The sequence below is a fragment of the Python bivittatus genome, unplaced genomic scaffold (genome assembly GCF_059951505.1).
Source record: "Python bivittatus isolate LINGU-HERP-01145 unplaced genomic scaffold, Pbiv_v1 ctg000330_np1212, whole genome shotgun sequence".
Taxonomy (NCBI): domain Eukaryota; kingdom Metazoa; phylum Chordata; class Lepidosauria; order Squamata; family Pythonidae; genus Python; species Python bivittatus.
Window position 1 is genome coordinate 48,793,869 of NW_028277058.1, and position 14,972 is coordinate 48,808,840.

Here is a 14,972-nt window from a genome sequence, read left to right on the forward strand (position 1 = left end):
ATGTTAGAGCAAATCTAATTCACGCTACTATTCAATGTATTTTTTTTTCTTGTAACTAGGAATTGCATATGAGAAATTCATTGGGATTGACACATGAAGGCTGCTCTTATCTGGGGGGTGGGGGAAGGGGGCAGATTGCCATTATATTTCTCCCCGGGCCATCACTGGACTTCTTAGCAGTGGATTTCCAGAAGGTTTGCTAAATAGTGACACGAGGTATTCATGCTGCAGTTGATCCCAAAATAATAGAAGGGACTATGATTTAAAAATAAAGACCTATTTCCTACCACTGAAAAAAGGTGACCAGTTCAGATCTATAAAGTTGCATATTTATGGGTGTAAAAGCAAACATTCATCTGATCTTTTCCAGAGTTCTATTAATATGGAACTGTTACCCAATTGTTAGTATTCTGCCCTATAATTCCTCAATGCCTCCTGCTTCATCACATGACTCTGTTTCATCAATCCACATCTTGTCAACCCTCAAAAGGGATTGCTGCATAATGGACAAATAAATGAAGTCAATGAATAATGAAGTTCCGAATAACAAAGATATGCATGCAAGGACTATGAAAATAGTGATTTTTTAAAAAAAGATCACAGCAACAAATTGCTTTTTTAAAAGAACTGCAGTGCGTTTCAGCAAAACCAACATTTGCTTTGAGCATTTATTTAAGCAGGATTACCTTTTGATTTCTTCCATTCTGTGGAATATCATGTAACTGCAGCTCATAAAATATTGCACCATATGCAATGATACTACAGCAGCTGTGACCTTTGGAAGAGGGTACCACACACCAACTAGTGGATAATGAGATGCTGGACCAGACATAGCAGGGATTCTGGAACACTGCTAGCTAGATATGCAGCCCAGGTACACTTTTAAACTGCAAATGCACCCATCAGCTTGATTAAGAAAGAAGCATGTATTTTGCACTGATTTCATCAAGGGTCCTTCCAGAATACTTCCTTATTCTAAAAGTGAAAAATCATCTCTACTATAACAGTTGTGAGAATGTGAGTGTTTGCCTAGCCACATTCTCATCTTTTCTGTAGTGACTTTACCCCCATTTAGCTGAAGCAAGAACCCACTCCCTTTTTAAAAAACACACACATAAGCAATAAATCATTGGAAGAAACATGGATTTTATAGATGGGATGGAATAATCCCTAAACCTTATGCAAGAGGAATTCTTCTGTGATCCTATTAAAAAGTTTCCATCATAGTGTTCTGTCCTTCCTGTTCCACTCCTAGATGAACTCACAGAAGAACATTTTGGTTTAAATTGTCTCCTGTAAATATGCTGCTAAACAGAAGAAGCAGCATCACCTTTCACCCCAACTTCTGAGGAGAACTCTCTTTCTCCAGCAGCCTTCACAGATTCTTTAAAAGAGAGGGAAATTAGGTCACTGTTTCCTCTCTTCTTGGTCTTTGGCCAAGATTGTCCAATACAGATAGAGAATTCCACTCTTTCTAACAGCGAGAATCTAATTCTGTCATGGGAAAGAGCCGATGGCCTGAACACACTCTTTGAGGCAAGTCTTCATCTGGACAGACAAGCTGATGGAACCTCTGAAAAGAAAAGTAGATAAGCAATGAAAACAGGTAGACAGAAAATATTGCTGTTTACCAGGAAATTCATGGCCTGAGAATCTAACTAATTCTTTTTCTGACTCACCTGATCCTTTCCTGAATGTTTAAGAGAAAGAGGGTGCATGTGTGCAAAAATTAGCAATGGATATATTTGTTTGTTTGACTCATCTCTATCACATCTACTCTCTAAAAGCACAGAAATGCATTTAAGCCTTGCACTGGCAACCCAATGAATATGGTTTCAGCTGAAAAACAACCACTGACCCAGTGTCACTCCTGGATCTTTAAAATTGAGCTGAATTCATACCAAACACTGGAGTTCACAAGTTGCTCTTTCAGTTAATTATTTCCAGAAGGAGCCCTTCTCTGAAACAGTGGAGCTTCAATATATCATTCGGTACTCATTTTGAACCAGAATAAATATAGCTGTAGTATTTCTGGGTCACTACTTTGGGACAATTTAATCTTGAATAAGACTACTGAAGCTTGCCCTTTGAAATGTAACACTGATTTTTTTTAAACCCTCCTGCATACATGCTACAGGTATTTTTCAACAGTAATTCTGAACTGGATACTCCTTATAATCATAGGAAACTAGCTGAGAATGTTACACAGGAAATAAGAAGAGATTTGACTGAAAATCAATAAGCACAGGAAGGGGAAAGAAATGATGGGATACTGCAAAGCAAAGTTCTCAATTGTAACATTGTTAAAGTATTATACAGCTAATAACAAACACCCAGAAAGGCAATTTAGTCTGTGCAGCCCTCAAGCCAACTCGAATTCAATAAAGCCACTAGTTCTTGTCAGTAACAGAGTGATTCTTAGCAAATTAACATGAGGGCCCCATTCATTATTTTGTAACAGAGCAATGCTCTGAAGGTCATCAGTCCTGGTGACCAACTAGCCTCCCTAGCCCAGCAGGTTTGCATCTCAGCCCCCATTCTGAAAATACCAGTCTTACCTCTCTCGGTGATCCTTTAATGGTGGAAAGTTTGTAGACAATCCAGAGGGGGATGCAGATCATTGAAGAGAGCGCTAGCAGCCAGCCAACAGTATCTCCCCACCACGGGTAGATATATTTCTTGTTGTATGTCAGTGGGGTGTATTTAATCAAAGAAAAGAGAAATGTTGCCTGTAAAGATCAAGTTGAAGAAGAAGCATTAGATGCACCAATCTTTTGTGCTGCTCAGAATAAAATACTCCCTGATTTCAACTGGGTGAATATTCAATCTGGTGAATATCAGGGGAATATTCCCCTGATGATTTTGCTAATAAGACACAAGATTCTATTGACACAATCAGGGATAAATAGGTAAGGCACAGGAAATCCAGATTTGGAACACCTCATGTTTTCTCTCTTCAATGTAGCTAGTGCGCCAGGGAGCAAAAGTCTCTACGTACTGCTTTTGTGGGTGATTTCAACTCAGTCTTGACTCCTGGCAACTGCCTGGACAAGACCCTGCAGCTTTCTTGACAACATTTTTCACCTGTTTTGCCATTTCCTTCTTAAAACTGAGAGTGACTGGCTCAAAGTCTCCCAGCTGGCTTTGTGCCTAAGGTGGAACTAGAACTCACACTCTCCCAGTTTCTAGCTTTGTACCTTTAACCACTACACCAAACTGGCTCTCCTGCATACTGAATAAAAAGTGCCAAATAACACTGCACTATCGTTCATCCCTAAATTCTGATATTTAATTCCTTGCTTGCTTGCTTTGTTGATTTTCTTTTCCTACAGACATATGTACTGAGCAGTAACTCCCAGACTGTCTATAGGCCCCATATATAACTAGAGATACTGAAGGCAATGAAGATGAAAAGATCTAACATCTAAATGCTACCACACATCTATGTGATTATGGGAGACAAACAGCTATGGCATCAACCACCACCAAAATTAAATGATATGCCTAATTCAAATATGTACCTACTCAGTTGGTGTACAACTAGTCTTCTGGGGCCATGAACCAAGTTGCGCCTCCTGAATGAATGTCCTGTGTCTAATCATCATCACCCATACACACACACACATCAGTGTCTACCTGCTGCATCTGTGCAGGAGTCAGAGTAAGTTTCCAAAGTTGGGAGACCCCTTTGAATGTTTGCTTCTGCTGCTGAAGAACTGCTCTTGAGCACTTAATTGACTAAGTTAAACTTCACTTATGGGATTTATGTAGATTTTACTTTTATCTATTCCCTTTAGATTGTTTCCATTTCAATTCCCACCATGACTCCCTCCCACTTCTTTGTTGGCTGTACTACAACAAGCAGCCAGAAGCAGTGGACAAAGTCTCTTTTGCCCAGGAGTCCCACCCATTTTCCTGTGCAACCTCTGGACTGGTCTCCAGATCAAGATGTCCCACTCACTAGGCAGACAGCTGGTGTTACGAATAACCAACAGTACTTAATAACAGACCATGGCCGGTAGCCAATCATGTCTTCAATGTTATCGTAGAAACGGTCAGCACCTGCGAAAAGGAAAAAAACAATAGACGGTGAGACAGGCAGAACCAGTCTCTTCTTACACATATGGAACAGAGAAGAAAAGAAAAGAGAACCATGATCAAGCAAAGAAGAAGCACAGCAGACTAAGCAGAAAGATATTAGCAAGGAAAATCCACCAAAGCAAAACAATGATAATCAGTTTCTCAAGATAAGTTAAATGAGTAATATAAAAATGTTTATTTCTTCTCTTTTATTGGTTTCTGATTGGCTCAAGTCTCAGAGTACTTAGGGATAAAATGGACTTTCTTTTCTCTCTGAAGTCCCCTGCATCTACCTCAAAATCTTTTCCAGAAAGTCCCCCAGTCTTTCAAAGTGATTTGGAGAGCATGAAGAAGAACGAGACAGGAATTGCCCCCTTCTAATTCTGCTAATGATAGATAGGAAGATAATTCTGGAGGCTCAAACAAAACAGAAGTACTTAAAAACTAGTCACAGACAAGTTCAGTGATAGTGTCCAGCTCCAGATGCTCTAGAGCAGGGTTTCTCAACCTTGGCAACTTTAAGACGGGTGGACTTCAACTCCCAGAATTCCCCTTGCTGGCTGGGGAATTCTGGGAGTTGAAGTCCACCCATCTTAAAGTTGCCAAGGTTGAGGAACCCTGCTCTAGACTGGTGTTTAATGGGTATCTTAAGACATGTGTTTCCTATCTAGATCTATCTATGTGATTGCTAAGAGTTGAGCCCACTGGGATGGCACATAATCAATAAGACCTGTTTCCTGTTGCATTTGCACTTACCATATACCCAGCCAATGCACAGAGTCTCAAAAATGGCAACGAAGAGCAGGCACATTCCACTAGCAGCATAGTAGTCAAAGAGCTGGAAGACATACATTCCACCCTAAAGAGGGGACCCAGGCCCAAAACAGTGGGGATTGGGAAAGAGACCGAGGAGAGAGATTTTAAAACTGTGATTATTAAAGGAATATCTTTTTCCACTGCTGAGTTCCCTTGCACTGAACTGATTTTAAAAATAATATAACCTTTAACCTTGACACCTCTTCTCCTTTCCAGAGATATCTGTTCAGGAAATTAAAATTCTCACTTGTAAACACTTCAGGACAATATTTTTCTAGACATTTTTTCTGTTAAAACTAAAATTACTTGCAGTGACTCAGTAAACATTCAGTTCCTGGTTAGTTTAACCATTCCTGCTGGTAGAAAGTGTCAAGTGGGAGTGAATGAGGAGTCCACCATGTACCCATATTATGCCAGGATTCTGAACACTTCCTCTCAATTTAACTGATATCTGAAGAGCCTGATAACTCAACATACCTAAAGATAGCAGGTTATTCATTTTTGGTATCGATAGAACCATCTGCCTTCCCCACCTTTGGGTGTTTTCTCCCATTTCTGATAGAAAGCTTCTGAAAACCTCCCAGTGTGCACTGAGGGGTATCATTATTTCAACCATATCCTGTAAATGTCAAACTTTTACTTTACACACACACACACACACACACACACGAGTCAGAGGTGGTATCTTAAATTTTGCCACAACTTGCATTCCAAAGACAAGTCAAGTTGTCAGTAGAATGCCATCTTCGCAATTTTTAAGTTTCTTATTACCACGAGAGAGGGGTGAAAAGACAAGCTATAGTCTGGGAATGTAAAAGGCCTATATTTAAGTCTTCTCAAGGAGAGAAAATAGGAATGTGAATTCTTGAGAACTGCATCTACAAAACTGTTTTATGCCGCTCTGGCAAGCTGATGGACAGTGCAAAATTGGTTCCGTGCCCTCTCACATTTTCATCCAAAGGATACTAGATTGACTTCAAAAGTCAGTAGGGAATGACATAAAAAGCAATTCCAGCTAAATCACAATGCACTGATATATGGAATTCAAACTATTTCTCACCTTTAGATTTCAGCATCAAAGAATTTGTCTCTCACAGCAGAGTCTGCGGTGAAAATGAAGACACAACTATTGCTATGCATAAGATTTTGAGAGTGTCAGATGTTAATTTAAGAATTTCTAGCCTGTATCGGTAGGGAGAAAGTGAACAGGGATACATTTTTCTCCTTCTGTTACAGAAGTAGTACTGAAAGGTTACCTAATAAAGTTGAACAATGTGAAGTTCAGGACAGAGAAGAGGCAGTTCTTCATGCAAGCATGTTTCACCTGTGGAATTTCATATCCACTTGAAGCAATCACCACTAATTTGGAAGGCTTTAAAACAGGATTAGATAAATTCATGGAGAATGAGGGTGCTATTTTCATAAACACCATGTTTCTTGTAGAAACAGAGGCAAAGTTTTTCTGAATGACAACTGCTAGAGAGTACAAGGGAGAGTACAGGGAACAGGTGCCATCATATTATCTTCCTCCTGGCATCTGGTTCTGATTTGTTCCATAAAGGAACACAGTGCTGTAAAAAGTCAGTTCATTTATTATCAAAGTTTATTTATAATTACTTTTTGTTGTTTGTTATTTCTGGGTAAGATAGACAAATAATACACACACACACACACACACACACACACAAACAGATGTAATATGAGCCAGAACCCACACATTTTTTGATAGTTGCACAAGACACAATAGTAAGACAATGTTCCACAGGACAAAATTCTCATTTATCCCTAATAAGGTATGAATGGACTCCAAGAACAAACACTGGAAATAAAATAGGGCTGCTGATCAAAACCTGCAATGCTCACACTTAAAAGGCCAGCCTGCATGGCTTGTCACATCCCTCAAAGCTCCAGAAATCCTGCTACCAAAATCCAGCAACAAACCATGAAATTACAGACGTGTGATTTCCTGCTGTTCAAAAAATAAAAGCAATGGGGGAGGTTGTATGAATAGGTTTAACACACTTGAAAAGTGTAAAGATAAAACACCACCAATCCCCAAAAGGCATAAAAATCCTGGGCCTGCCCCTTGGTGTAGCATCACTATTTTACCATTCTGACAAAGCGATTTGAGGCTGGGCTAGCTGAAGGACCAGCACTTTTACACAAACCTGGTTACTCAGGGTTTTCCCAATCAAGGGCCAGCTCTGCGTTCTACCTCTTAGTAAGCATGGCGGTGAGGTGTAATGCAATCCCTTTTCCATCATGGCACTGAGATTGGGATCTGTTCCCTAAAAGCACTTGGTTGATTCCCTTAAACAGATAAATGGAAGTAACTGAAGTATATAAGTTACTAAAGCCTTTATATTTCATCATAAGCTCTTGCAGGGCTTTTTATAGCTGATTTATTTAACCTCCCCTGTAAGAAATTAGACTGGCATGGCTAGTTCTTTATTCCAATATTTTTTCACGTTCCTAATTAGAAAATTTAATCTTTATGAAGTTTATCCCATGGTCAATAAACTTAAATTATTTCTTAGTACTTGAGTAAGCCTTGCTTTCATATCTATCCGACCATGCATCTATTCATTCCATTTGTATACTGCCCAACAGCTGTAATCATATCAAATTTTAGACTAGCGAAATATGTTAATTTTTTTTAAACTGTCATAGGATTGAAAAATGAAAATTCAACAGTCCTGCTGTTTTTTTTCCCCTGCATAAAAAATAAGTAGATCTTGGTATCTTCTAAGTTGGAAATTAGGCTATCCATGAGTGATTGTCATAGGTAGCTAGCTTTCCTATTTCTGCATCAATTGTGTCTGCCACAGATTCTCTGGTGCTTCATTTCCTACAGCAAACAAGAAAAGTGTAAATGACAGAGAACATCATTAAACATCTGTTTAAATGCCTGTGAGTCTCCTGGTCCAACCAGGCTCCAGATGCATGTACAGTGATATTTAATGGCATATTCTGTCACTTGTTCTTCGTTCTTCGTATAGGGCTGAAGGAAGCATTGGAGCATTTACAAACAACACAGTTTAATGTTTAATAAATAAAGCTACACTGGGCCTATATACAAGCGGCTGGAAGGGATCTGAGCCTTGAGCAATTTGGGAATTATTGAACTTTTCTCCAGATTTTCTCCTGTCTCAACCCTTTTCAAATAACCAATATTATTAGACTATATTGTTCTTAGCACAAAGCTTGCCCATTACAACTACAGGTTCAAAAGCCGGCAGGGAGCAATAGGAAAGCAGAAAAGTCTAGAGGCTGCTTCTTTTCTAAATTAGTGTGGACTCCGTGAAGTTTCACTATTCTTTTATTTTTAAAGGAAGTGGGGAGGGAAGGAGGAAAAAAACTTATAGCTGTCTTCATATGCAGCACTTACAATGGTTCTATAAAGCAAAAAAAAGGGGGGCCTTATGTCCCTCCAATCAATATCCTTGAGTGTCTTACCAGCTTATAGGTAGGAAGAAGTGAACAATTTGCAGCAGATCAATAAAGAATACAGACACTTAATTGTTTAACAATAACAGCAATAAAATTATTCTGGGCAATATACATTTTATTATTGAAATAAGAAAAGCAATGGTAACTGCTGCAGTGATTTTTTGGTGTGAATTATATTCAATCTTGGTACTTTACACAAATTTCTAGACTTAGATTTCTTTTGTCCCTGTCTGTTGCTTCTGGCTGTTAGTAAAACATGTTGCTCCCTTCTCAGTTTGAAAATACTTCTGAGAACATTGACATGCCAGAAGTTTCTCCTTTCTCCCATCTCATGACTTCTTCAGAAGTATTTTTAAAATACTACATGCCCAAGTCAGACGACAATAATAATAAAAATTAAAGTAAAAGTAGTACTCTTTCCCCAATGATTATTTATGAATGAATACTTCCAACTGAAAAAAAATGTAAACAGTCCTTCCTGTTAAATAATAGGTTTTAAAATTGGGGCGGGGGGGAGGTGTTCCAGGGCTGAGTTCACATTCCAGGAGGGAAAGTGTCATTTCATGGTCATCCTCCTGCATTAGCAGGTCCTGGCTGTGGTAGCCATGCTCCAAATGACGATGCGTCAGGAGCCTAGTGGAAACTTAAAAGTAAGCTAGATCCTTTTGGCATTGTTCAGAGTGATAGCCAGGAAAATAAGATCTAAAAGGGAAACAGGATTGGAATCATAAGTGACCCTTGTCAGTTCCCAAAATATCAGGCACAAATACTGGCTGTGCCTGTTTGAAAGGGAGTTGTTGAAAAATCAGGGGAGTATCTGGTAGGTTTTAGATTCTGATCTGAAGACAGGGCTTGACCAAACCAGTCTAGCTATTGCTTTACATCAGTGTTTCTCAGCCTTGGCAACTTTAAGACATGTGGACATCAACTCCCAGAATTCCCTAGCCAGCCTGAATTCTGGGAGTTGAAGTCCACATGTCTTAAAGTCGTCACGCTTGAGAAACACTGCCTTACATTTGTTAACCGCTTCATCCTAGAGGACCTGCAAAAGCCTCTGCCACATGCAGGTAGGGGAACCTATAGGCAAGCTGACGAACAATGAAACCTCTCCATTTCAAGACTATGACATACATACATACATACATACCCATCACACTATACCTTTTCAAGGTAACCAATATTACACAAAGTACAGAAAGGAGTAAGAAATAGTTCTATCTATCTATCTATCTATCTATCTATCTATCTATCTATCTATCTATCTATAATTCTTCACAAATGAAAGGCATGAGATAAGAAAAGGAAAGGAAGTATAGCTAAATCTTGCTTACACCAACATTCACCATACCTCTCCATACTTTTCCCCCTTGCAAATCACCCTTGTTCCCACCATGTCGAAACATCATTTCCTACTGTCTTTTGTTCTTTAAATTTCTGACCTCTTTCTTTTTGAAGATGTTATCAGCTCCATCCAACCACAACTTACTTGATCTTCCCCTCCTCTTGATCTGTAAACTCTTCTTTCCCATATTTGTTTTTCAGTCTGATCCACATTCCCTCTCTCTGTATGAGCAAACCACCTCAACATACTTCTTCCACACAGGTCTCTCACTTTTGTATTCAATCCACATTCATTCAGCACCCATTGATTTTTTATCTATCTCCTCTTGTTTCTCCATGGAAATGTACGTATCCCATTGCCACAGCATTTCACATGTATTTTTGTTCCTCTTAACATACCCAGCTGTCCCTTCCATATAACAGTTGGTAAAAATATAAACAGCCATTTTTGCTTTTTTGCAACAAACATTCATTCCTCACAAGGTAGCAGCACATATATAACCCACTGGTTTTCTACTAACACTTGCACATTCTTTTTCAATCCGTTTAGTAAACACTCCAACCAAGGTGCACAAACTCCTCTCCTTGCTCTGGTTTTTCACCATTTATGTATAACTTGCAATCATTCGCTCCATTTTCTCTGTCAAATATAACTACCTTAGACTTTGATACATTAATTTTCAGATCCATTCTTCTCATTGTATCATACAATCTAACATCCGCTACAAATCATTCCGGTGCTCAGCCAACAGCACGGCGTCATCTGCATGCATTCACCTCCCCAATCAATTCATCTCTTCCATCACCACCAGTATTCCTTTTGCATTTATTCATAAATGCATTAAGCGCTCAAGAGGTTGTCTCACTCTCTGCTCCATGCTAAGCCATTCATTAAGGATACCATTTATTTTATATTTATTTATTTCTATTTCAGATTTGTCACTAGCCATCTCACTGTGGGGTGATTCCGGGAGGCCTTCAGTAAAAATAGAATAAATATTGATGAAAATAGATAAATAGTAATTGATTGATTAAAATACGCTAAAACACCCTTTATTCTCATGTATCCTCAACTTCCACCATATACCACCATTATCACATCCAGTCCACAGCAAAGCTAGACAGCTGATGACCAGCCTCCCTCCTCAGTGACATCACTGTGCAAGCCCCTCATTCATTTGCCTACATCCTGGGCCTGCATTGCTGCAGGGCAGGATTTGTGTAATGACATCACGACACATGCTCAGACACTGTGAAAACACACCTTGTTCAGGGCTTGCTAGCAAAAAAACAAGGTAGTCTCTTCAGGGAAAGGATCCCTTCTTATTTAATCAAGTTAAGGTCAGCCTGAAAGGAATATTCACCGGAATAGATGGGCACTTCCTGCTGCATTTTAATCTTTGTGTTCTGCCTATTCTAATTGTAATTTTTAACCTTTTGCCCTGACTACGGCAGGAAGACTGAATGAAGGAAGGAAGACAGTAGGGCAAAAGGAAGATTTCCTTCCCACACTTGGAATCAAATTATATCAATTGATCTCATTAGCTATAGCGCAGATGCCTTTGTTCAGATCCCAGTATTCTATGACGGTTGATTCTACGAAATAATGATTATCCTACATCCAGCTCTTTTTATCATCATTGTATCATTCACTCATTCTTTTAGTCTTTCACTGTAAACAATCAAGCCAATTGTACTTTCAGATGAAGCCCTGTACAGGAACTGACAAAGTAAAAGGCCTGGCTCCCTGTTAGCTTCAGGGCTGTCTTCTCCAAACAGAACTTACCCAACCTGTGCCTTCAAACCAAGAGGGGGTGCTTCGAATTCCCTCTCCTCAAGAAATAAGAGAGGTGTAAATCCAGAGACAGGTTTTCTCAGTGGCTATCTCAGCATTATAGAAGAGTTAGCTCCCAGAGACCCAAACAGCTGTCTTCCCATCTATTTTTAGGAAGGTGGAGATGGTTTTATTTCACCTGGCACTTGGAGCTTAAGTAGGTATTCCTCAGGCTGCCGGCTTCTTGATGTGGTTGGTTTTTTTGGGGAGGAGATTTATTTTTAATGTCTATATTTTATTCTCATCTTATTAGCATCCTTGCAAATAGATTCTGGAATTACAGTATATGAATTTTATGTGCTGTTTTATTTGTATGTTTTACTGACTTTGAACTGCCCAGAATCTGGTGCCTGGGTAACAGATATAAATACGGTAATAAATACATACATACATACATACATATGTACTATATAAATAAAGTTATGCTTAAATCACATACTTGAAACAAATATCACTTTTTCTAAGCAGGTACTGATCACCACTGTCATTCATTCTTGGGTTTTGAAATGGGCCAATCATTTTTCTGTATTCCCTCATCTCATTCCATCCATCCATTCAATTTTCTCCCAGATCGTATTCATTTAGAACATTCTCCCCCACCACCCAGCTCAACACTGATTTTTCCATTATTACCATTCACTGGAACATAACATGCAACTCTCACCAGCCTATGAATTCCTACTTTCATATCCACCCACAATCAAGTGGATGACACCAATTCATAGTTTCTGACATACATTTTAGCCCTTTCATTCACAATTAAGCCTATACCTTCACTTCACTGCATGTAGTCATCAGTAACAGTCCATAAGATCAGATTACTTTCATCCAGATCTATTACATCCTTCCTTCCTTCCCTCCTTCCCTCCTTCCCTCCTTCCCTCCTTCCCTCCTTCCTTCCTTCCTTCCTTTCTTTCTTTCTTTCTTTCTTTCTTTCTTTCTTTCTTTCTTTCTTTCTTTCTTTCTTTCTTTGTTTCTTTCTTCCTTTCTTTCTCTCTCCCCTCCCTCCCTCCCTCTATCTCTGTCTCTTACATTTCACTTTGCAGGCTTCCATATGACATAATTGTTACCAGATGAGCCTGCAGGTATTAAACTCTGTCACCCATCATGACTTTGGTTAATTATGGCTTTCACATAACACATTTAATAAAACTAAGAAAATGTAGACTAGATTACCAGTCTTAGATACATCCGTTCGATATTCATAACATTGATTGATCTGTATGTGTCCTATATATTCATACCTAGATCACTGATGGCCTCTGAATATCTCTGCTTTTGCTTGCCTGTTTAATGGAAAAGTCAATGTATCAAGCCATAATTAGCTTTAATTGCTAACCCATATTCCCTGTATATATGCCACAACTACTCCCTCATGACATACATCCTCCTAGAGTTGTAACCTTTGTTACATCAGTGAATGGCCTTTGATTCACAAATGGTATGTCTCCATTAACTACAACATTCTCAATATACTGATAATGGGTATGTTTACAACTCTCCCCATTCAAAGTGAGATGCAGATTCAGAATGTTAGAATAACAATCAGTTCAACTGTCATTCATACTTCTCACAGGCTAAGTACCCTGCATAACAAAGTGTTCTCTTTCTGGACAGAGAACCCCAGTTTCCTATGTACCCCCATCTGTACTACTTAACAGTTGTAAAATAATTCTTTGTTAATGTTCAAATGTATACGTATGCTCTTCTACAATCTCTTTACCCCACATAACCAAGTTTTTACTTGGTTGGCCAGTCTCTGGTTTTCTTCACTCTTAACAGCAAAAGACCACTGCATCTTGCTAGTTTTAATGAAGCAATTGTTGGATTCTCTCCAGTTGTTGATGTGTTCTTAGATAAGTTTTTGCACCATAACATTAAGGACAAAATTGGTACGTTATGGCACATTTGGGGTAATACCGTCATAAGTACAAGTGAAACTCAGTTTTCCCCAAGTATGCTCATGTGATTCCATACAAGAGAAGATCTAGAGACTACCTTGCATGTGAATATCCTGTTGCCTGCATCCCACACACTCAAAGGTTTATGCAGCATATTGGCACATAAAAATTACTGAGTGCATCCAAACATTCTTCATTATAAAATACTGGTCAACAGTGAAAACTCAGCTGGGCTCCAGACTTGACACACTCTTTTTTATTACTCCTTGACATATGATTATCATCTTCATTATTTCTATTCCGTCTTTCTTTCATGGATTTCAAGTTGGGACACAGAATTTCTAGATGGTCTCTCATCCAGGGATTAACCAGCTACAGACCTTCTTAGCTTTAGCAAGAATGTGCCTTCAAATCACAGCTCTGATTTACTATTTCCAGCAATGTAAATTGCAACAATACCCCTCCATTAAAGAACTTTCTCCTGAATTCTACATTTAAAATAGGGAAAAGCCCATGTGATCAGCAGGAGCCAAGCTTGACTCAAGGGAAACGTACTTTTATTAGCAATTATATGTTATTCCCCCTGATATCTTTACCTCTGTGATCATGACCAGTCCCACAAAGTATGAGAGAATGGAGACAAGAAGAATTAAAGTTTCTCTGCGGTTCTTTTTCCGGAAGATTCCAGGGTACATGTCAACTACAGCGGTCACCAGGCTTTCCACACAGACAAACTAGGGAAATGAGAATTGAAGCAACCTTCAGTTCTTTCCACCACAGAAATTCACCAGATTAATTAATTCTTGCGTATCCTTCAATTCATTAAAAAGTTTCAAGATACCAGTCTGAATCCAGTCATAACCTGACACAATCTTGAAAGACATTGGCTAGAGACAAACAATAATCTTTTCTTTTTTTTTCACCAAAAAGTTGAAGGCAGTCTTTAAACGGGAACATTGCTCATGATATGTACTCTCAACTCATTTTTGCCTCTGGTAAATCCAAGTTTCTGCCAGTTTCAGTAACATTTCAAAAAGCTGGAAATCCTGTCTGATCACAGGCAATTGTGAGGTATCAGACATACTCTATATACACTAAGCTGCCAGTATAGTACTGATATTAGTTCGTGGCTCTATATTGAAATATTATCCTTTACTTTTTATTCAGTTTTGTCAAATATGAGTCAAAACATTTAAAAGAGATCAGTCTGCCCTACCCTGGCACTCTTGAGGGTGTACTGGATTGCAGCTTTCACAATTTCAAGCTAGCTATATAAAAAGTGTCAGGTTGAAAAAGGTTATAACATACAATAAGAAGTAACATCTTCCTTAAACTCAAGTTTCTCCGAAAATTTGGTAAGCATATGTTAATATAAAGTACTGAAAACTGTATAAAGTCGTTATTAATTACTAAAGGAACCAAACAAACTTGTTTATAGTGGGGAGCAATATTAAAGTTATCACCACTACAGTTCAATGAATGACTCTTCAAACCTCTTTCAATTCTACTGAAATTTGGAATCTGTCTCCAAACTGTTTGATTTTTTTTAA

The 14,972-nt window shown here is 38.7% G+C and overlaps 1 protein-coding gene across 1 annotated transcript in view; it reads right to left on the minus strand.

Moving 5' to 3' along the window:
- Window positions 1-1,145: 1,145 nt before the first annotated feature.
- The window catches only part of LOC103065483 (sodium- and chloride-dependent GABA transporter 2), a 65,017-nt gene continuing 51,190 nt past the window's right edge, over window positions 1,146-14,972 (minus strand). The window contains exons 11-15 of the mRNA XM_007429501.3: window positions 14,019-14,156; window positions 4,837-4,939; window positions 3,962-4,062; window positions 2,559-2,729; window positions 1,146-1,573 (exon numbers count right to left, since the gene is read on the minus strand). Of these exons, the coding sequence (XP_007429563.1) occupies window positions 1,475-1,573; window positions 2,559-2,729; window positions 3,962-4,062; window positions 4,837-4,939; window positions 14,019-14,156 (612 nt within the window). The 3' untranslated portion in view covers window positions 1,146-1,474. The remainder of the gene's footprint in view (window positions 1,574-2,558; window positions 2,730-3,961; window positions 4,063-4,836; window positions 4,940-14,018; window positions 14,157-14,972) is intronic.